The sequence below is a fragment of the Mya arenaria genome, chromosome 4 (assembly GCF_026914265.1).
Source record: "Mya arenaria isolate MELC-2E11 chromosome 4, ASM2691426v1".
In the NCBI taxonomy this organism is placed as follows: domain Eukaryota; kingdom Metazoa; phylum Mollusca; class Bivalvia; order Myida; family Myidae; genus Mya; species Mya arenaria.
Genome location: NC_069125.1, coordinates 80,940,609 through 80,964,236, shown reverse-complemented (window position 1 = coordinate 80,964,236; position 23,628 = coordinate 80,940,609). Strand labels below are relative to the sequence as shown.

Sequence of the window (23,628 nt, the reverse complement as noted above, 5' to 3'; positions counted from 1 at the left end):
CCTCTTATCGAAAAAACTTTTGCGAGGGAGAAAACTACTTACATGGCAGTTAATGTTAAAAAGGCTTTTTTTTACTAATGATCGCTCAGATAAACATATCTATTGGACATACACAGATGTCATTGAAGTTTTAAATTTTGTACTCAATAATTCTTTTCTTAAATTTGGTAAATGTTTATATAAGCAAACTATTGGAATTCCAATGGGAGCCAATTATGCACCTTTACTTGCAGACCTCTTATTATACTGCTATGAAAGTGAATATATGTTAAAATTATTTAAGTCTGGAGATCTAGCTCTTGTTGATAAATTCAATAGCACGTTTAGATATATTGATGGTATTCTAAGTTTAGATAATCCTGTGTTTACAGATAACATTCATTCGATATACCTAACCCTAACCCTTAAGAATTGTTGGGATAAGAGTGTGGTTTGTGCACATAAACTGGTTTAAACCCCCAGTAAATTTACATTTTACTGACCGTTCCAAGGCGGTACCTAACAATTCTTGATAAACATACCAATTATTTATATATATATATATATATATATATATATATATATATATATATATATATATATATATATATATATATATATATATATATATATTATTTATGCACTGTGCTGTTTGTAGAGTTGTGTGCTGTTCTATGTTTCTTGTCTATGTCTTTGACGTTGCCCATTGCCACTAAACCGGGTTTATGTTTAAACTTTTTGCTACTGAGCATGTTTATGTAGTTTTTTGCATATATATTCATAAGCAGTATTTTATCGCAACCTCTTATTCACTGTATGACAACTTTGAATGTTAATACTGTAACACTCTTACAAATGAGCTGAAGTAGTTTATTATTTTGGTGTTACACTAATGAAATAATAGATCTTTGTTATCACTGTGTTCGGTCGATGTCTTACAAATCATACAATTAGCTATTTCGGAATGTGATACGGCTTATTTTTGACATATTTCTGGTTAGAACTGAGTAAGTTTACATGCACAGATGTGTTCCATGAAGGCATCAGAAATTAAAGGGTATATGGAATGCTGATCTAGTCAATATTTGTCTTACTCTATTTTTGTATAAGCGTATTAATGTGTGTCCACATAAGACAATCTATTTCTTAATGTAAAATGTGTATGTCCCATATTGGACTTCGTTTCGATTGTATTTAAACATCAATATTAGCTGCAGCGTTGTAAATAGTCTAAGATAAAACTTGAACAACAGAGTAATGTTTCAATTCAAAACATAAACTAATATATATGTTTTCCATTTTTTGTTATAATTGATAACATTAAAATACTCTTTTTTGCTTTCAATTTAACCAAATACTAAATAATAATTGAACATACTTTTGAAACAATTCATATTTTGTTTCGACCCTTTTTGCTATCATGAGAAGGCTTAAACAAAGCGTTCAAAGGGGTCAAATGCAATTAGCTATTGTTTAGTTTGTATCTAGAAATCAATCGTCTTGCGGAAAATAAGAGTTGAGCTTTAAAAATACCAACCGAACTGATGTCTTATTATCCTCTGAGTAGTAGAAAACTAGGTGGAGCAATCTTAGTAAAACTAAGATTTAGCTCCTTTTGCTGGGGAGCAATCTTAGCTTTTTGCTATCGTATATGGTCTATGGGAAATAACTCGTACAATGGAGTACATAGGTGTATACAAGAGTGATGTACCTGTGAACTATGGGTTTTTGGTTTAGTGTGTCATATGAAGATGGGGGAGGGGCGTACTTTTGTCGAGAGCCGTTACGGGTGATATGATATGGTTTAGTCATTGTTTTTTTTATAAATGAAACGGTTGTTTATGTTTTGGCTTCATTGATGCCGAGTTTGATCTACCATTAGTTACTAATACTGTTAAGCATTGGTTATATGATGGATACTGATGAAAAAAATAATATTTTAGAAAATTTTTACTTTGATGAAAAAAACCCAGCTGCTTATGCTGGTCCACAGAAATTGTTTCGTGTGATTGCCAAAAAATACCCTGGAGAATTTACATTATCTTACATTAAACAGTGGTTAGGTAGCCAGGATGCCTACTCACTTAAGAAACCTAGAAGACACAAATTTAAGACAGCCAATGTGAGGGTGACTAGCATCGGTGAACAGCTGGATGTAGATCTTTTGTCAATGGCTAACCTAGCAGATGAGAATGACGGCGTTCGATTTTTGCTTTGCGCGATCGATATATTATCCAGAAAACTGTGGGTTCTACCCTTAAAAACCAAAACGGCAAAAGAAGTGTTAGGCGCGATGAAAGACATTATGGATAACATAGCACCAATCAAAATACAAAAAGTGAGAGCTGACAAAGGGAGTGAATTTGCCAACCGATGGTTTAAAAAGTACATGAAAGACATCAATGTGTACTTTTTTACAACCAATAACCCACCCAAAAGTAATTTTGTGGAACGAGTTCAACGGACGTTGAAAGAGAAATTATACAGGATGATGAGACATAAAAGAACCTACCGATACATTTATGATTTGCAAAATGTCGTGGCTAGCTACAACGCAACGCCACATAGAGGTCTTAAGGGGTTAGCTCCTAACGAAGTGAACAAAGACAACGAAGCGGATGTTTGGGCTCGTATGTACTTGAAGAAATCTCCGAAGCGACAGCCGACTAAGCCCATGATTTTATTTAGAAAAGGCGATTTAGTGAGAATAAGTTTTACCAAAAAGCCCTTTCAACGTGCCTACCAAGAGCAATTTACCACCGAAGTGTTTAAAGTCGCTGTTCAACTTTTAAAACAAGGCATACCTATGTACAAGCTGCAAGATCTTAAAGGTGACGCTATTGAAGGATTGTTTTATACCTCAGAACTGCAAAAAGTAAACAAAGATGAAAACAGTTTGTGGTTTATTGAGCGAACTTTGAAGAAAAGAAAAAGAAACAACAAACTGCAGTATTTTGTGGAGTGGCAAGGTTTTCCTAAAACATTTAACAGTTGGGTGAATGCTGATGATATCAAAGACATATCTGCAACTGTTACTTAATCACCATGGAACGATTTGTGTACATTAAAAGCGATGAAAGTAAAGCTTACTTTTCGGATAATGAAGTGTATCGATTTAAAGTGCATTTGAATTTGCCATTGAGCTTGAATGGTAACTGGAAAGTCGCGCTTACTGAGTTTTATGCTTCTGAAAATTCAAAATTGAAATCGGCTGATGACGCTTTGTACATTTACACAGATTTATGTAAAGAAAGCATTGTGCATGGATCAGAACAACCGTTGTTACGACGGCTTAAGAAAAATAATAAACGAAGTTGGGATTACATTTTGGATACACCCTATTATGTGCCAGTGAAAAAGACCGAAGCCAGAGAATTTCTCATTTATATAAAATCAGACGGTGACACTTTAGCGACAGAGTTGAATGAACCTGTGCACCTAACTCTTCATTTGAAGCAATATCCTTTTTTGTGAAAAGAGAGCCAAAATGACATTATACGTTCCCAATCCTCAGAAGTTGGTGGATTTCTTTGATCGTGTTAGTAGCGATAAAACGTCTCTAAATCAATATGGAGGTGGACGACGTTTATCAGTGATACCAGTTGACTACTCAAAAGCGATCGACGATAAGACCTATCCTATAAAAGCGGTCTTACCGGCAGAACAAACGACAGCTCAAGCCAAGTCTGAGCTTGAAAGACAGGATATAAATCCGGCTAGTGTCGTAGATATGCTTCAGTCATCTTCCAGCAGTCAACGTCGAGGGACCAAGCGTAAGAGAAGCTCGTCAAGAGGTCATTCATCAGCAAAGCGACGGCGTTTGACTGGTAAAGTAAAGAACGCCAAAAAGAAGAAAAGCTCTAAAAGGAGGAAATTACCAGAGAAAAGACAGAAGGACATATTTGAAATAAAATAATAAAAAATGTCTGTGTTTAATGAAAATAAATTTAAAGAAGGACTCGTGTCCGAATTGGCTTTATTTGATCTTCCGAGCACACAAACGAGTGTAACTAACATTTATGATGAGGAAATCCGGCCTATATCACAGACCTCCAGCGATGGTCCTTTTGAGTTCAGAATTAGCGGTCAGAACTCCATGGACTATTTGGATTTGAAAAATTCAAGGATATTTGTGAAGGTAAAAGTTACAAAGGCGGATGGAAGTGCCATTGGAGAGAAGGCGGACAATAAGGTCGCTCCTACCAATATGTTTCTTCAGGCGTTGTTTTCTACCGTGGAAGTCACGCTTCAAAACAAGGCCACCATTACGTGTAACTACAACCCATACAGAGCCTACATACCAACTATACTGAAGTATGGGCGGGATGCTGCTGATAGCCAGCTTACCACACAGTGCTTTATCATGGACGATGCAGACTCTCCCGGTAATTTTGTTTATATCATGATGCCTTAACAAATAAATACTACGTTGCTGTTATTTGTTTTGTTTTAAAATTATATCCTTTTCGGTATCTCGCATTATGTTATCTTTTTTCGTTTTGGTTTTGCAGGAGTTGTCGATCCTAATGGTACTAACAACGGACTTTTTCTGAGGAACAAATTAATAGCGGGGTCCGCGTCGTTAGATATGCAAGGCTGTATATTCCACGATCTGTTCGATATGAGTAGATTTCTATTGAACGAGGTTGACCTGAAAATCAAGCTTTATAGGAGTCCGATAGAGTTTTGTCTGTGTGCGGCAGATGCGGTACCCTATCAGTTGGTCATTGAAGACATTTACATTCTCGCAAGAAAGATCCGGGTGAATCCCGCTGTCATTTTTGGTCATTCCAAGATACTAGAGAAGCAAAATGCTCTTTACCCCTACAATAAGGTGGAGGTGAAATCAGTCAGTATTGCAGCAGGTTCCACCACGTACAGTTGGGATAATATGTACCAAGGCAGACGTCCCAACAAGTTAATCGTGGGGTTCGTGAAAAGTAAGGCAGTGAGCGGGAATATTGGTACTAACCCGTTTAATTTTGAGAACTGCTCCATTCAGCAAATCACTGTGTATTGTGACGGTCTTCCCGTCGGATCTAACCCGCTTAAGCTGGACTTTAGTGCTTCTGGCACCTCCACCATACGTGCCTACACCAACTTGCTTTTATCTAGCGGGAAGTGGAGGCAAGATGAAGGCAACCAGTTAGATAGATCTCACTTTATAGGTGGTTCTACGTTGTTCGTGTTTGAACTAGAGCCTGATTTCTCCCATCACGGAGAGTATTTGTCACTAATGAAATCTGGGGATGTACGACTAGACGTCGTCTTTAAGAATCCGTTATCAGAGCCTATGAGCTGCATCGTGTACAGCGAGGGTCCTGGCTATTTCGAAGTAAACAAGGAGCGAGATATAATTTTGTCGTAATGGAGACATCTCAACTAACATGTATGATCGATTGTGATCCCGTGTTAACAAAACGAGTGATTGGCGTTTTTCCTGCCGATAGACTACCAGTGAGTTTACCAAAGACCAGTTTTGGGTTCATTGCCAACACGGACATTCATAACAAACATGGTCAACACTGGTGCGGATTTTTTGGTGATGGTCTCGGAAATGTGGATTTTTTGGACACCTATGGCAGAGTACCAAGTCAAAATAGCTTATATTTTCAGCAATGGTTATGCATCAACGCTAATCACCTACAGATTAATCGTTTTCAATTACAGAGTGATCATTCCAGTGTGTGCGGACTATATTGTGTTTTGTTTTTGCGATATAGACTTCTGGGATACACTTATCAAGACTTTTTAAACATGTTTGATGTTTCTACTGTAGATTGTAATGATGATTTTGTTGCTAAAACCATATCCAATGCCTATCCATTATGTCTTGTGAATGCATTAAATAATCAAAATCAAACATGTGCTTCTAGATTGTATTGTTTGTAAATGAAACCTCTGACATTTGTATATTGTACTCATTAAATTGATAAATAAAAAAAAAGACATGTCTTGTGTTTTTAATGACATAAACAATATTTTTTTTTTTTTACAATATACAATAAAATAACGGCATACATTTTTGAATTAATATACATCCACTTTTTTGCAAGGAGTGATTTTAAAGCCGTCTAGGTGGAAAGATTGTTCAATGTCATGCGCAGAATGCATTACAAATTCGTTGGCTGGTACGATAGAAAATGGCAGTTCATCCTGGCATTGATTGACATCTTTGCTAGTGTTTTTGCAGTGATTTTGTAATGTCCATACGCGTAGCTGTTGACACTGTCAGTAAGATAACGCTTGTCATCAAATGCCGAAAGCGCTCGTTTTTGAATGGTTTCCCCATAAAGTTCATGCTGATGACTTCTTAGGGCAGTCATAGATGAGATCATGCTGGTTTCATTAAACAATGTGTTTTTATAATGCTCGTGTTTTAACTCCTTTTTGACTGACACTTTAGCCACGCCCTTGGCTCGTTTTTCTTCTTTGCCGTTACACAGAAAACTGTACATTTTTGATCATAGTCCTACAAATTCTGAAATAGGTTGTCCGTTTGTTTCGTCTTTCATTTTTCCCAACACCTTTTTGTTGCTATTGCTCCAAAGAAAATGATCTCTGGGATAATCCGATGTGTCAAAATGACACATTGAAGATTTCATATCCCTGTAGATGTCGTCAGTTTGGGAGAGCCAGAAAATTGAATCGGTGTCTGTCATTAGCATTTTAGCCGTAGGATACTTTTGCTTGATATAATTGTACCAAAAGTCGTACATGAGACATTTGCTCAAATCTGAAAAACACAAAAGAAAAGGATGAGACCATATTAACATATAATAATAATAAATTACCTTCTTATCATCCTTTGTATATTCAGGTCTTATTTCAAAAAACAACATATAAGACAGAAGGTAACGTGCGTACCTAGAATGCTCATCCCACAGTAAATCGGCTTCACTAAATTGACCGTTGACTTGTACAGCTCCACTGCCACAAGGTCCTCGTTCAAGATGGTTGTGTCCTTATATGTGGGTTTTGCTGTCACCTTGTCCAATCGCTTTTTCGTGTGAATGATCTCGATTGCTTTGTAGCGTCTAACGTTTTCCATAGTCTAACAGAAAAAGTTACTAATTTTAAAGACAAGGTAATACTATAGAATAAATTAACCTATTTAGAATAAAACATTTTAGTAACTACTAAATTCATCATGCAACTATTAAACTGTTTATGAAATATTTTGAGAAAAAATATGAATACAACCCACCTTTCCAAACACGGAGACGTTCATTAATTTGTAGAAGTTCTTTTGGAAGGTAGACGTAGCCTTTTGTCGCATGGCTGTGTTATGATCAATGTACTTCTTCATCCACGTCTCTTGTTTAAACTTGAGTATTTTATAAATACCTTTCAGTTTCATGCCTAAACTCAGATACAACTGCAAATTTCTATAGTGAAGGATATAATGGTTTTTGTTTTGCAATGTGGTCAATAATTTGTCCACTTTTCCTCTATTGGGCAACGGATCCTCTTCCGTTAATCCATGTAATGTTTTAAGAAGACCTCGAGCATATGGAGACAGTTCTTCATTGGAAATCGTTCGCCTCTCAGGCGCTAGAGGAAAACAGTTGTGTATGTCATGTAAGTTTTTAGGATACTCTAACGACACCTCTAATATATAACCCGTGTCTCCAGCCTCGGGAATGGTCATGATGTTGAATGATCCCATATCACTTTCTGACATGAACTCAAACTGCCCTACCGGAAGGGGTTGATTCATTGCCCAACCATAAAGGTTATTTGCATCCAGATATTGTAAATAGGTCGTAGGCAGTGAAGTGTCATAATCTTGTAAGTAGGGATTGTTCGCTTTTGCATGACGATGAGATATTTGAGATATGCCTCCACGAATGCCCGCTTCTATCATCAGCACTTGGTCTATGTCTGTTAGCAACTCTAGTTGGACTTCACTCATTTTTAGACACGCGGACCAAGAGAGACCGGGAGATGTATAGAAATGACACGGATCAAGTTCATACTGCTTTAAACACAATGTTCTGAATGACTCAAAGACCTCACACAATAAAACACAGTCCATTCTTAAATACAGTTCCTGATATTCCCGTAATGATGTCATGTTGAACCTTTCAAACACGGTCTTCGCGTGCTGATAATCCTCTTCAGATATATGTTCTTTTTTTATCGTAGAATAAAACTCTTCTTTAGCAGGCAATTTTACCTCATCGAATTTACTCATACAGTCCATGTATTCGTAAGGATAGACACCTTTTCGAAGCAGGAGTTGAGCTTCTGATTCGTCTTTCGTTTCTGAGAGCAAATGAGGAAACGCCTCCAAACCATCTTGAGCTAAATTGTCTACCAGTGTTTCCAATGATGTTGGTAAAAATTGGAAACTGTCTATGAAGCGCAAATGTGAAAGAGAAAAACTGACATATTTCTCTGTAGTCTGCGCTATACAGCTTAGTTTATACGACTTAAATTTACCAATATTTTGACATATAATATGGGCATCAAAATTTTTCAAGTTGTGAAACATCACAGGAATAAACTTAACTTGACGACAGTTCAGGTTACACGGATCGTTGCATGCTGGTCCTAAAAGTTCTGAGGTCAAATGGTTATGATGCAAAACTATTCGATTGTACACCCTGTCGTAAAAGGTAAATGCTTTTTTGCAAATGCAGCAATAGTTAGCCTTGCTAATGATGTCTTCACGTTCTTTTTCGCTGATATCCATTGGCTTTATGTGTGATAGTATTTCCCGTATTTGTTTTTCTTCTTTTAGAAGACATTCAATCATTTTTGACCCCGCGTCTTCCCCTGTATACACCACAGTCGGTTTGGTATAACGATTATCTTCGCATACGACCTTGTAGCCAAAACTACACACTTCTAATTTTGTGTTCTGTGTAGTGGAAGAATGTTTCGGATTTGACGCGCAGGTGGGTAGTTTTTTATTGACAGTTTCAAAATCGGCGTATACAATAAACGGAGCTTTAAGTGTTTTTTCATAATCCTTGAATTTTAAAATATCATTGTCTCCTGGAGTTGGAAGATTCACCCTTTGTGCTCCGTTTCGTGCACATAGCTTTTGATGTTCTTTAAGGGAAGTTTCTTTTAGAAATCCATGCAAACAGTATGGACAGAAATGCCTTCGTATGTGACTGTTCTTTGTACGAGACAAAAACTTATTCAAGTCCGTTATTAAATAGTAATGGGAAATGTCTCCCTTTGTTAACCACAGTAAATTGACATGATGTGGACGTCTAGTGTGTTCAGTGATTCGTAATGGCACGATGGTTTCCTTTTCATAAGTAAATACGTTGATAGAGATATTTTCGTTTCTTCGTTCCACTTTTCTTATGTCCGCTAACTTGACTGGATAGTTGATTCCAAGCATGTCAATCTCTTGTTTGTAAGGAAGATAGTGCTCTACCTGTTCCGGTTGAATGGTAACATGATGCATGGAAGCCAACAGACAATACAGGAAACATTTGTCATCATCGTTTTCAATATTCAACAGACTTCTACTGTATGCCAGGGACTTTGGTAGTGGAAGATAACTGGAACCGCTTACGGGTTTATACCCCACTGTATGGATTTCAAGCTTCAACACCTTTTTGACGTACCATCCAGAACCTCTACGTATAAACTCTTCCAAACTTGCGAACATTTTCTGTATAGCCTCATTTAAATCATGTTCATTCCAATCATCTACCGACAAAGTAATGTAGGTATTGCTACGAAAGTATGGTTGCGCTGAAGTGACCTCACCCTCCTCTATGCGTTCCATTTCCACTTGTACACACAAACTCCATTTTATGCCTCTCAGTTGACGAGCGCGTGAATGCAAAAAAGATCTCACTTGATCTCTTCTATTACCAAAGAATGTCAAAAGATCATACCTTTCGTTTCCAATGGGATGTATTAATCTATTGATCACTCTATTACCCAACGCCGACTCGTCCACTTGATTATTAACTGGTTCATCCTCATCACTCGATTCGTTGTTGTCAAGATCTGGAGGATCATCATTTTGCTGACTCTGGTTAAGATCGTTTGTGGAATCAAGCATATCCGTATACCCATTAGCCAAACTAGACCCGACTGTATCAGGAGCAAATGCAGTTCTATTATTCACGATCGAATGGCGAGGTATTTCATTAACATCTACTAAACGATGTTTTGATGCTCTTCGACCTCCTCGTTGCTCTTGTAAAGGATGGTTTTTAATCACATGTTGAAATAATTGCTCATAATTTAGGAACTGGCTATTACAATGCCTACATGAAAATTCAGCTTGAACGTGTTTCCTACCAATATTTTTATGAACACGAGTCATATGTCTCTTTAGATTAAAAGGTTTTTTAAACTTTTTACCGCATATATGACAGTCCAAATGTGTTACTTTAGGTTTCTTGTCTTTTTCTTTTCCATGCACTTTTTTACAATGTTTATACAAATTTTGTAACTGTTTGTACTCAGCATGGCACAATTTACACTTTCGTTTGATTAAGTGACTTTGCATATGTTGTTTCAAATATTTCATGTTTTCAAACTGTTTTCCGCATATTTTACATGTCGGTAGAGTTTTTTTCAGTTTCTTTCCTAGTTGATCCTGATGATGTGAATTATCATCGTCACTAGTTTCTTTTTTATTATCCATTCTCTTGTTGACAAACTAAAACTGCAATTCCTGTCAATATAAAGAAAAATATGATTCCAACTAGCCATCGAAATACTGTTCACCAGCTTCATTTATGTAAGACTGACTAAATAAAATCAATGTCTTCATATTTTGTTCATAAATATTTTAACAACCTCCCATTTATGAAATATTTTAATATCAAATTTACATATTTTAAATTAACACACCGTGGGAAAATTTAGTAACGCCTTAATTTATGTGTTTTTTGTGAACCATTAAGTTACATTCTTTTCACAAGTATTCATCATTCTTGAATTTTAAATTAGTTTTATGCTAAATTCTTTTTTAATGACAACGTTTTACATTTCTAATTTCCATTTCAATGCAGTTACATTACATGAATATATTAGTGTCTATGATAATGATTGTTTATGGATATTTAATGTTTTTGCCTACAAAAGCCGAGAATATGGTTTTTATTTTCAACATTCATTTGCATTTAAATTATTTTTTATAATGTTTTTTTAATGTCATTTTTTAAAAAAATATTTTATCTGGGTATTTTATCTCGATAAATAAAACACAACGCCTGTTACCTTATTATACCAAGTAATTTATCCATTTGGCGCCTTTTTTCTTGTTACCGCCAGTTTGTTTGACGTCTTTTTTCTTGTTACCGCCAGTTTGTGACACCTTCTTTCGCTTAACCGACTTTTGGGGTTTAATTCTTTCAGTTTTAGAATGCGAAGTAACCAGTTGTGTTCGAAAGGGCATTTTTGACAATGGCTTGTCCACAAACAATCTTGGTTTTTCGTCTTTATCTAGTTGATTAACCGCAGCAGACACGTTACTGTTTGACACTTTGGCATTATTTTCAACCGCCGATGATGGGTTTTCTCTTGAAATTGTTTTAGTATCATCCGTTTCCAACCTATTATCGGGTAAGCTTTCACCCGTGACTTGTCCACCAGATTGTTCAAGAAGCGGCTTAGAACTTTTATCCACCATATTTAACAATTGTTCGTATTTACCTTTAGGTACGAGCACCAATGCGCGAGCCATATTGATCACAGTTCCTTTTTAATAACGCGAATAAAAGGTAGAATGAAGTCGTGATACTTTAATAGCAGTTCTTTTCTCTTTTTTAAGGAAAATCCTTTGCTAATAAACTGACGAATTACAAATTTTCGTTTGCTTAATCTCCGTTTCTCGATGTCTCCCAATGAGCTGTAACCGCGCATAATATTGTATACAATTTGCACAATAGCCCTTAGCTGTGACGATTGTATGCTATTTAGTAAAACTTTTTTTTGTTTGTTGGATGAATGCAAAAGCAACAATAAATAGTATTTTTCCCTTTTCACTAATGAAACCATGCTGATTATTTTTCGGGTTGAAAGACTGTCATTAACTGACCAGGTAAAACGTTTGTTCTTAGTTTATATTCAGAATTTGAGTGAGGTGACAAATCAATCAGCAGGTATCCGTACTTTTCCGCGATCGCTTTTCTGTAACCATCCATAAAATATTTTACATTGCCCGGAAAGATCTGTCTACCTAGCGTCTGTATTTGCAATTCATCTCGACTATTTTTAAATAAAAAGAAATAATGCGTATTTAAACTGATGGTACGAAACTCTCGTCCGGGGCAAAATGCATTTTGACATATCAGAAAGCAAAAGAATTTAAAGTGGTGGGCGTATTTACAGTATATGTCAACCACCGTTTCTGATTTGGCACTTTGTGTCATCATATCGTCAAGGATCAGGATTTTTTCCCCCGGTTCATTCATATGCCAAGTTTCGAGTTCCGCTTTCGTAGGTAGACCCTCAAAAAATGTTATGCGCGGAATGGCCGTTTTCATTTCAGCGAATAGAGGCTGATCTACTCCATAACAATAGTAAATGGCTTTGATGGGCTTAGTAAATGCCCCATCCGCGTGCTTTAAAAGTTGGAAGACGAAAGTACTCTTCCCCACATTGCTGGGACCTACAATTATAAATGACAATGGTGTCAATGTGGTTTTTTGATTTTTTTTTTGTTATTAAATTGTCTTTAACGTTAAACGAATATTATTATTCCGTTTTAAAATATTCGTTTGTTTTCACTTCGTAATATAAGTATTCTAATATATATATATATAAATCATGAAAAAACAACAACAATCTAACCTATAACTTGCGCCGTGGAGTCCGTTTCTAATTTAACCACGCTTTCCATATCCGTCACAAAGAATGACATGACGCATGTTTGACACCTTATATTTATACTTTGTGTTTACTAGATAAGACCTCTTCATAAAGAACACACTATTTCATTTTAGCATTTTATTGATTATATACCAACACCAAAATATTTTGAAAGTGATTACACATGTAATAAAACATGAAACAATGTGATTATTAGGATTATAAACGTATGTTAACAAAATATGTCATTAAAATAAAATAGAAAAAATAATGATAAAACGAATCAATGCGAACTGAACCTGTTTTCTAGGTATAACAACCCAATAGTCATTTTTATAATTTTTGTTTTTCATCGTATGGTTTTGCGACAGTCTTCAGAATATAGTTTCTCTTTAAAATGCTCAGTTTGCTCCGGAGACGTCGCAAGGGCAAAAGACACCTTTTCCCAACTCCATAAAATGCTGGCTTCATCTACTACGTGAAGAACGTCTTCCAAATACAGTTCTAGTTGTCGTTTGTCACTCAAGGTTAAGCAAGTATGGTCTTTTTGAGATAAACAACTATGTTGACAACCAAAACAGTTTTGTTTAAACACAGAGTACATTTTTGTACCAATTTCTTTGGCGTAGAAATAGTCAAAATAAGACTGTAGTAATAACAGTTCACTCATTTTTAGTGTTTTAATTCTCTAAATTCGTAAAAGAAAATGCATTGCATCCACACACACTATCAAAACTGGATTTCTTCACTCCTACGCCAGTCAGTTTCATATAGAAACATCCACTAAAATGTTTTTCGTGTTCCACTGCCGGTAAATCGTTAGCTTCCCATTCACTGATTCTAACGCCGCAAACAAAACATTCCACCATATCCGAATTCCCTGTGTAAAAGAACCCCGCCCTTGCTAATTCATATTTATCCTGTTTCATTTGTGTAGGCCATGTTTCAAATGTGATTAAACGACTCAGGTACTTTGTATAATGGTTGTATTTCACTTTACATCCGAAAAAATAAGTTTCACTTTCATTCATCTTTGACGTTTTAAATCACTACGTTTACCACTGTTGGTAGTCTGTGTAAGTAGCAGGATTACACTGGTGACATTGATAGTATGACATTTGGTTGCAGTGAGGATTTACGCACTTCGCAACGCCACTGACCACTTTGATGGGAAGTCCGTTGTCCTCATTTACAACCACAAATGGTAATTGTTCCACGGTTGAATTAATACCATCGTCCTGATCAAGCAAAGTGTCATCAAAATTCCAATACTCATCAATGCCGGGAAGGCCTAACACATTTTGTGGCAGTTCTTCAATCTCAGTTAGTTGTAATTCATTATGTTCTATTTCAGCAGTATTTTCAACGTTTGTTGACTGGTTGGATCCTAAATTGTCCTGTCCCGAATTACATTTTTCCATAGACTTGCCTTGTATGATATAATGTTCATGCTCCGATGTTTTCTCGAGTGTTTTGTGTTTCAGATTAGCGCTAGATTGCGAGGAACTTTTGGCGCGCTTTCTCGATGATGAAGGTTTCTTTTGCGAAACATCCTTTTCAAAATGTTTTTTGGTAAAATGCGATCTGCTTTTGATATGACGAGAAACGTAAAATTCCGTCATCCACACCTTGCAAGGAGCGCAGTAGATAGTCTTTAAATTATCCTTGATCACTTTCATTGTGCTCATCCTCAATCGTTTTCCTCTCAAAAAATGAAAAATGCTTTTGAGGTCGTAACTACGTGATGAAAGTAAAGCTCCTCCTCTCAACTTATTTTAGATTCTCATTGGTTGAATGCCTCCCGTCATCCACATTTAGTGTTAAAGAACCTCATAACATAGCAAGGAATCGTGTACATTAGTTCTACAACTCGCGCATATCCTAATCGCAGTGACTTTATTAGATAAACGTTGTTCTACTAAATAGGTCCTTTGTCTTTTCATACATGACAAGCAAAATCGTATGTTATCTTCTACGTAAAAGGACATTATTGCTCATGTAATAAAACATCAGTTTTTTTCCATACTTCTAGATTATGGCAGGTTAAACATTTTTGAAACCAAGCGACATCTTTAAACTCTTTGGATAGTATTTTATGACCGCGTTTTACTCGAAAAAAACATACATTACAAATATACACACCAGTCTGACATTCTTTACACTTTAACATAAGATGTCCTTTAATAATAATAAAACAATGAAACCCAACTGTACAAAACATTTAGGATGTGCTATCACATTCACTTGCAACAGGTTCAGTTAGCATACACTCATTCAATACATATTCATGAACACAAAATCCTTCGCTCGCAGCGAGTTTACAAATAGTCTTAACAATAGCAGCACAGTCTTCTCTGGCTTTAGATGAATACAACAAAATACCACTACTAAAATTAGGAAACAAAATTGTATCAAAATATATAAAGTTTTCTTCCAAATATCGCCGTAACCGTTCAAAACACATGTTATTTGAAGTTATTAAAATTCTTGACGGACAGTCTCCAGTGTCAAAAACATCACACATGTTTTTTATTGCTATAAAATTTAATCACATATAGGAGCGTTAACTATTTCCCTAAAAAGGGTAAATCCATGTTGTCTATTTCTAATAGGTAAATACATAACGACGTCGAGAAGTCCTTGATCATGAATTAAATCCACACAAGTAAAAAGAGCGATAAAGTATTTTCGACATTGAAAACAACGACAAAGTTTTATAGCTTGTCTAGCAGGAGAAATATACCCAGATTGTCTCAAGACGGTTATCCTTCCGCTGCTGCATATGCCACACCTATCCATTGTTTATAAGAACATCGTGTTTAAAACATTCATCTTAATACGGGTTAATGCGCTTTCCACTCGTCGTAGCACATACTTTGCTTTTTCTGCCACCTGCAGAAATTCCACTGCCTACAACGTTAGCAGTCTCCTAAAATAAATAAAAATATACACTTAGTCTAGGTTTGTTTTTTTTTTTTTTTTTTTTTTTTTTAAATCATTTTAGAATGCTTATTAAGTTACATAAATCACATAATATTACATACTTTATTGCGTTGTATTATAGTAATTTTTTAAAAAGCAAAACATACCACATGCTGTTCAATTGCTCCAACTTCCTGACACATCAACTTCTCTTCCAAGGTGTTGATAGCATCCCTTAAGGCGATGGCTTCCTTCCACTTTAACCACAGGAATTTGGATTTTTCCTTCACCAGCTTCCCGTCTTCAAAAACGTTGTCATTGATGTATACATTCATATATTGCCCATTTTTCTTTGCAGAAACGCACTTATTAAAGCCGAAATTTATCCTCAGTGGTGTGTTCATTGCCTTTTTTTAAAGGTGTTCGAAAGTTTTTATTAAAAAGAAAAAAACGAAACTATTTCACGAAAAAGTATATCACCTTTGAGTGGATATGTGTGGATAAGAGTAATCTACTCCACTTATATATACCTCCGTTGTCAACTACTCATATCAGTAGGCGTGTTAAAGCTTTCAAATGATTAAGGACACCTGCTGTCATAGGAAAATGTAAATTTTTAAGTTATGAAGTGATAACATCTAAGTTATTTACATTTTAATAGAAATAGTTAGCCTCTATAATCTATCAAAACACCTGACCTCATTCAAATGAAGTGACAACATCTAAGTTATTTATATTTTATTAAAAATAGTTGGCGCCTTGTACCCCCCCCCCCATTCAAATGGAAATGAAATGGTTAACTCTAATATTAATTAAAGTAATAATACCCGATACCATTAAGAAATTTATAGGTAAGTTATTCAACGTATTGTTATTTTAATGAAATAGTGATCGTCTGTATGGCTGTTTAAACACATCACACTATTCAAATGGAAATCATAGATGCTATCATCTATCCCATATCATTAAAAATGTCATTATTTTTTTTATCTATTACTTTATTTTGATGTTCTTCTCAACCTAGTTAATGACGATAAGTGTTATCAGATCTCAAACAGTTACCGAAGCATTAAACCATTTAAATGTAATAACTCTTCCTGACGTCTTTAGAAGCGAGAGCGATAAGGTCTAACATACATTTTTTAATGGGAGTAGATGGTGCCAATAAGTCTACACAAACACCTGATTCCCATTAAAATTACCATTACTATATAATTGGAAAACACCTGCTATTATTAAAAAATGTAAATTAAAACATTATCCAGCGATAAGGTATAACTTACATTTTTAATGTAAGTAAATGGCGTCAATAAGTCTACACAAACACCTGATTCTCATAAAAATACCGTTTCCATGTCATAAGAAAACACCCAGCTATTATTTTTTTAAACATGTTAATTTTAACATTATTCAACGATAAGTATCATCTTCAATATAATGTTTAACAAATAAATGTAAATGAGAGTAGTTTCTGTCAATAAGTAAAGTACTATAAAAAGCACCATACACGTATACTTAAAGTTTTGAAAATAGTTTGAGAGCTTATACTAAAATATATTTGAGAGGTTCTACTTCATATTTAATACATTTTTTGTTTTTGTTTGTATTTTCCATATCAACAATTATGTTTCAAGAACTTTGGATGGAAGAATGTGGAATATGCTATGAAGAAGCTGAAATTTATTTTAAAAATACTTGTCAATGCACCGGTCTAGTTTGCAAAAAATGCTTTAAAAGGTTGACTAGTTGTCCTTTTTGCCGTCACGTGTTTAACTGGGATCTACCAGCCTATGCTCCATTACCAACGGTTATCCCTTCTTCAATGCAAAGATACGGACAGACTTCGCCGATATTCAATTTGTTTCTGGAACCTTATGCGTCAGGTGGAGCAGCTCTCCCACTTCCCGCTGGATACTTCCCATCCACTAACTTGGACCATAGACATAGCCAAAGGGCGCGAAGGAACTGGAATTATTGGTTCCATTTTTTGGATGGGTTAAACATTATGAGACCGCATGTTACCCAACTGTTTAATCACGATCATATTCACATCCTCCTTCGCACGGGACGTTTCGACGATATAAGCCAAGCTGGAATATGCCATGACAGACGTAGGGCTTATCAGTTTGTAACACGGCAGCTACAAATATTTGTAAATTCTCTATCATAACAAACAATGACACGTAACTACCTTACTGTATGTATTTAATCTATGTATGAACCTGTGTTTTTAATGCGCTAAATTATTATTACGCATTTATTTATTTATGTAAAATTTTTAATAATTAATTATGTTCACTAATGTTATTATATTTCTTTGTGTGTTATACATGCTTATTAAAATATACATATAGTCGGTTAATAGCTATTCATAGCTAATGTTTCCTCGTTGTGCTGTATCGACTAAAAATAAAATTTGATTTGATTTGATTTGATTTGTATACACCTCCTATACATATGAGGTATTCTGAATGTACACAGTCTACAAGAAACTGTTGTGTGCTCCTCCCCGTTTTAATATTAACCGATTTGACTCAAAGAGAAGTTCAAGGTCAAAGAAAATGGCGTGGCTTTTACCCACCTCTTTATGTATCTGCATTGTCATCATCAATGCTCAACTTACTGCTTTTTCTGGAGATGAATTATGTGATGATTCCGATATCTGTACTTTAGTGTATAGGGGTCCGGGAGTTTATACTCCCACAATGTACCACGATAGATACATAATTAGTGAACAGTTTGCAGAGACAGCTTCATTCAACTTTTGTAACAATAAATCGAACTCAACGGAAATTGAATTACAAGATTGGATCATAAATTGTAGTCACATTATTTGCGGCTGTGTGAAAGTTGTCGGCAGTGAAAAAACATGCTGCAGTAAGTAATGTTTTTGATTGTTTTTTTGTTGTTGTTGTTGTTGTTGTTGTTGTTTTTGTGTGTGTGTTGTATAACAAATCTTCAGTGAAAAACCATCATTCATAGCAGCATTAACACACCATAAAAAATGTTACAGTATATTTTAAAAAGTTAATTAACCATTTCCATAGTATTCAATTGATTTTATATTTCATAGGTACTGATACAAAGTTGACCACAGTCACTGCTGACACCGCAAAACCTACACAAACTTCACACGGTAACTGATATTATGTTTTATTTCTTTTATTAAATATCGATTTTGTCATGTTGTAAAACTTTCAAATGAGGTTATAAGATAAACTTAGTGAATACATGAGACCCTCAATGGTAACCGTAAACCATCATTGTATGTCTCAAATCATGTTGAATAACGGAATTATATAGTATTGAAATGATTTTATATCTCTTAGGTACTGGTACAAAGTCTACCGCTGTAGGTATTGGTACAAAGTCTACCGCTGTAGGTACTGGTACAAAGTCTACCGCTGTAGGTACTGGTACAAAGTCTACCGCTGTAGGTACTGGTACAAAGTCTACCACCGTCACTGCTGGCACTACACAAACTACACACGGTAATTGATATTATGTTTTATTTCTTTTATTAAATATAACAAATATATTCTATTTACAAATATCAAATATAAATCTCCATTTTTGTCATGTTGTAAAACTTTCAAATGAGGTTATAAGATAAACTTAGTGAATATATGAGACCCTCAACGGTAACCGTAAACCATCATTGTATGTCTCAAATCATGTTGAATAATGAAATTATATAGTATTGAAATGATTTTATATCTCTTAGGTACTGGTACAAAGTCTACCGCTGTAGGTACTGGTACAAATTCTACCACCGTCACTGCTGGCACTACACAAACTACACATGACAAGACCTTCAATGAAGTGTTATTGAATGCCAGTAAGTATTTCATGTTTTTAAAATTTATAGTAATAACTTCTTGTATCTTATTTATATGTTCTAGAGTCCAAGACTTGTTATATTCATTTATAATTTGATTTTTTCCCATTATTTTCAATATTCTTTGCTTTATAAATTATATCTATTTCCTCTAATGTACAATATGATTTCTACTTTCAGCAAAATCTAAACAGGCTAAAAACATTTCAACAACCATTGCACACACTGACATGTATTCGCATAATCCGTCTCATTCTTTCACAATGTCTCCAATCAACACAAACAACCCATTTCCTCATTATATAATACTATATATAAGTAGTGTTGTTCTTTTCATTATAATAATAGCTCTGAGTAAGTGGATCAAACATAGCTTTTCAAACATTAATGTAAAGCTGAAATTTTTCAAGTATAACATTAACCTTCCACCAATATTTAGACAAACTGACACTGTAATAAACGATAATGATTATTTACAAGCTTTAAATCAAACTGATCAAATTGAACTCAGAACCTGGCTTTCAACAAATAATATTTATGAAGATATGGATAGCTCTGAAGATAATATTGAATTTACACAGTTCTAAATATAATGTTGAATTTTCACAATTGTAACTTTCAGTCTATTTTCTTCAAAATGTATTAATACAAAACAATATTTTTAATGCATACAATTACTATTGTTTTCAGTCATCGGTACAGGAGTCACAGCTGGTACCAGTGTATTCTTGATGGTGTTAATATTAATACTGTTTAGACGGAAAATTAAAAAAATAAAATTTGGTAACGCCTCGTTCCTACTAAATAGTACGGTTTCAACAAGAACAGAAAATGACATTGAAAATGTGTCAGTTATAGAGGATGTAGCTGTTGAAACAATTGATCAGGAAAGAAACGTAGTTGCAGCTGTTGCGACAGTTGAAAATGTGACAGTTGATGAGGATGTAGCTGTTGTGTCAATTAATGAGGAAGGAAACGTAGTTGCAGCGGTTGCATCTGATGAAGTTACTGCCGTTGTTGAAACTGAAACAAAAACAATAAGTCAAAGAACAAGGTCAAAAAAACAAAAATGAGTTAATACCATATATCATTTAAAATCATTCATCATCATTCAATTAACATATCAATAGTAACTAGATTTAATAATTGCTGGATCCTGATTCATCTAGGTGTTGTGTTTATCAGTTGTACTTTATCTACCAATATCTATAAAATGTTTGTGTACCAATATCTATAAAAATATTTGATATATTATGTATTGGATGAACAGGATCACAAAACGAAATAATAAATAGAATAGCAGACTGATAAAGCTGATATTTAATCTAAATGTCTAACAACATATCTGATATTAAATCTACATCATTTGATTTCAAATCAGTTTATCAATGGTAATATTTAATATTATTGTCTGTGTCTTGGTACTTATAGAACTGGTGTTGTGTTTATCAGTGAAATTCTACTGTGTATTACAATATCATATCATTTCATGATTATTTTTTTTAAAACGTTAATTATGAAAATGTAGCAAAATTACCTTATTTTTTAGTTCTGGGATGTTTTTTGTTTTTTATGCTGCTTACTAACTGTAAAATAATTCAATACTGTAAAACATTGATACAATTTATTAATGTGTGGGCATGCATGTTGTAAAATTATATACTATATCACATAAAATAACATTTTTTAAAATCATTACAGACTAATACATGTAGAATAACTTTGCTATGTAAAAATATAGAAAATGGTGGTTTTGTATTATTGTACATGCTATAATTAAATGTCATCAATTCTTCTAGTAACATTATGGCCTATATTTTATAACACAATACGGTTGTTACATTCCAATAAATAATCTTTTAAACACATTCCAAAAGTGAACTTGTGAAAACACTTACTGCTGTTCCATTTTGTTAGGTTCAACCCTCACAGTTTGGTTGTCTATTTGCTCGACGATGATGTATGGTTCGGACACCTACAAAATACATATTATTTTTAACCTGTTTTATTACTTGTGTTGTGTCTACTTTTAATGTTGTTTTTAATATGTTGTAAGCTCCCCACTTTGTTGTGTATATCCCAAATGTATATATATAAAAAAAAAAAAAAAATGTAAAGCTTCATTGTACACCTAATATTTTTTTTATGATAATCACTTAAAATGGGAAGCATTTACGTTAAACACAAAACTGGTTGTATTATTTTGTTCCTATTGTTAGTTGTTGTTTTTTTTGTTTTTTTTTCATTAGTGTTATTTCTGTTGTTATACATATGCATAGTTACAGTGTTAGTTCCAACTTGCTCTTGATTTAATCTTGTATTCATGTATGATCCATTTAATTTTTTTTTTTTTTAACTGAAAACTAATTTTGAACTTCTATTTTCAATATAACATGTTGTTACATACCGGATAGACATTTCGGGTTTTGTTCTTCTGGATACTGCAATAAAATCACATTTCATGTATTTTATACTTGTGGATGTAAAAATAATTATCATAGGTATTTTTACTTTGATAACCTTATTTTATACGGTTTAGTATCTATTCTGTTTTTAATATAATCTCATATACTACTTCATATAGTTTGTATGTCGTATATATTCTACCTCATATATCCCATCATATATTTTTTGCATGTCAACATTTTACCTCATAACATTGTCATGTTCATTTTACATCCTTTACCGATGTAAATATTTTTTCATTAATTCTAAAATCAATCACATCCATTTTTGTCAATTTTCTATCAATAACAGTATTATTCGGTATAAAAGGGTATTTTTTAAAACAAAAGTTTATTGTCACGTTAATGTTTGTTAACTGTTTTTAAGTTTCATTTAAGTTGTTGTATTTAAAAAGATGTTATATTTTCTAAAGGTATCATCCTTAATAAAAATATTTAAAAAACCCACCTCTCCTTTTCCCTTTCAGTTTCCATATATTGTTGAATCCCCAATAATTGAGATCTCACGGTTTCTAACTGAAAAACAAGAGCAATAAACATTAAGAATCTGGTTGTGGTTTGTGAAACAATTTCCTACTTGTAAATTTAAATTGATCAATGTGTGTGTATTCGAATGCATTATGGCTTAATTCTGTCTTGACATAACAAATTGGGTTTTCAAATGTCACACATGAAGTAAAATAAAAATAACTTGAAATTGTTAAATAATTCAGTAAAGCAAATTATAATCACAAAGTCGGTTCAATAACAGCAAAATCAACTTACTTGTTCAATTATTGTTCCTTGCTGTTGTAAAACAGCATTTTGTTCTTTTAAAGAACCAATCTCTCTTTCTAAGGCAGCATTCTAAAAAAGTTACAATAAAAAGCTTACAACTTAAAGAGGCAAACCACCAAATACCAAATCGGATAAAAAAAAAAAAAGATAAACATATCAAAATTCCCACAAATTTAATATCGTCATATTAGGTATACTAAAACTAGCTTAGTAAGTAATTGTCTTTCCTAAAAAAAAAAAAAAAAAAAAAAATAATGTAAAGGATATTTTAATTCTAATATAATAAATAAGTTGATAAATCGTAAAAAAACAACAACAAAAAACACACCTTGTGGCAAAGCAGGCTGTTTTCCACCTGGCACTTTAAAAGCTGTGTTAACACGATGGAAAAATGTTGGTTAGCCATCCTCACTTAACAAAGGTTAAATGTACACTGATGAAAATATATAGGTTAAAAATCATAAATGTGAGACATCCAGTAACCATAACACAATTTTATTTTTCAATTAAAAAAAGGGTTATCATAGTGACTTTTCAAAAATGATGGTATGTTAAAATGTAATACTTTCATATCTAACGAAGATGTTTAATTCTCATGGTAATGTAATGTTTAAATTATACCATATAATGTTTAATTTATACAATTTTATTTAATGATATAATAACGCTTTTCATAAACAGTAATATAATTTACATATATTTCTGATTTGAAACTCAGATTAGTAATGATACATGACCCACAATTATTATGAATGTCAGTATCGCTATTTCATAAATTATTTTTATAATACAAGTCATTTCCAAAAACGTGTGAAATATCAGATAATATTTAAATTATTTTAATAGTAG

At 33.8% G+C, this 23,628-nt stretch overlaps 4 protein-coding genes across 5 annotated transcripts; 3 read left to right on the top strand and 1 right to left on the bottom strand.

Moving 5' to 3' along the window:
* Positions 1 to 1,891: 1,891 nt before the first annotated feature.
* On the top strand, positions 1,892 to 3,019 carry LOC128231118 (uncharacterized). Its single transcript, XM_052943538.1, has one exon. The coding sequence runs from the start codon at positions 1,892 to 1,894 to the stop codon at positions 3,017 to 3,019; it is 1,128 nt and encodes a 375-aa protein (XP_052799498.1).
* Positions 3,020 to 3,466: 447 nt separating this feature from the next.
* Positions 3,467 to 5,347, top strand: LOC128231117 (uncharacterized protein F54H12.2-like). The gene is made up of 3 exons (XM_052943537.1): positions 3,467 to 3,811; positions 4,028 to 4,364; positions 4,491 to 5,347. The coding sequence occupies exons 1-3, from the start codon at positions 3,467 to 3,469 to the stop codon at positions 5,345 to 5,347; spliced, it is 1,539 nt and encodes a 512-aa protein (XP_052799497.1).
* Positions 5,348 to 5,944: 597 nt separating this feature from the next.
* On the bottom strand, positions 5,945 to 10,685 carry LOC128232187 (uncharacterized). Its single transcript, XM_052945596.1, has 3 exons — positions 7,187 to 10,685; positions 6,847 to 7,033; positions 5,945 to 6,715 (listed from the first exon to the last, which is right to left on the bottom strand). Exons 1-3 carry the CDS (start codon positions 10,604 to 10,606, stop codon positions 6,444 to 6,446), a joined length of 3,879 nt encoding a protein of 1,292 aa, XP_052801556.1. The 5' UTR covers positions 10,607 to 10,685; the 3' UTR covers positions 5,945 to 6,443.
* A 7,571-nt stretch (positions 10,686 to 18,256) lies between these two features.
* LOC128232374 (mucin-22-like) lies at positions 18,257 to 22,817 on the top strand. Of its 2 annotated transcripts, none has more exons than XM_052945889.1 (5): positions 18,257 to 18,576; positions 18,773 to 18,835; positions 19,110 to 19,190; positions 19,424 to 19,537; positions 20,228 to 22,817. In XM_052945889.1, the coding sequence occupies exons 1-5, from the start codon at positions 18,261 to 18,263 to the stop codon at positions 20,608 to 20,610; spliced, it is 957 nt and encodes a 318-aa protein (XP_052801849.1). In that variant the 5' UTR covers positions 18,257 to 18,260; the 3' UTR covers positions 20,611 to 22,817. The 2 variants fall into 2 exon arrangements, with proteins under 2 accessions (XP_052801849.1, XP_052801848.1); XM_052945888.1 differs by having other exon boundaries at positions 19,029 to 19,190.
* The last annotated feature ends 811 nt before the right edge of the window (positions 22,818 to 23,628 follow it).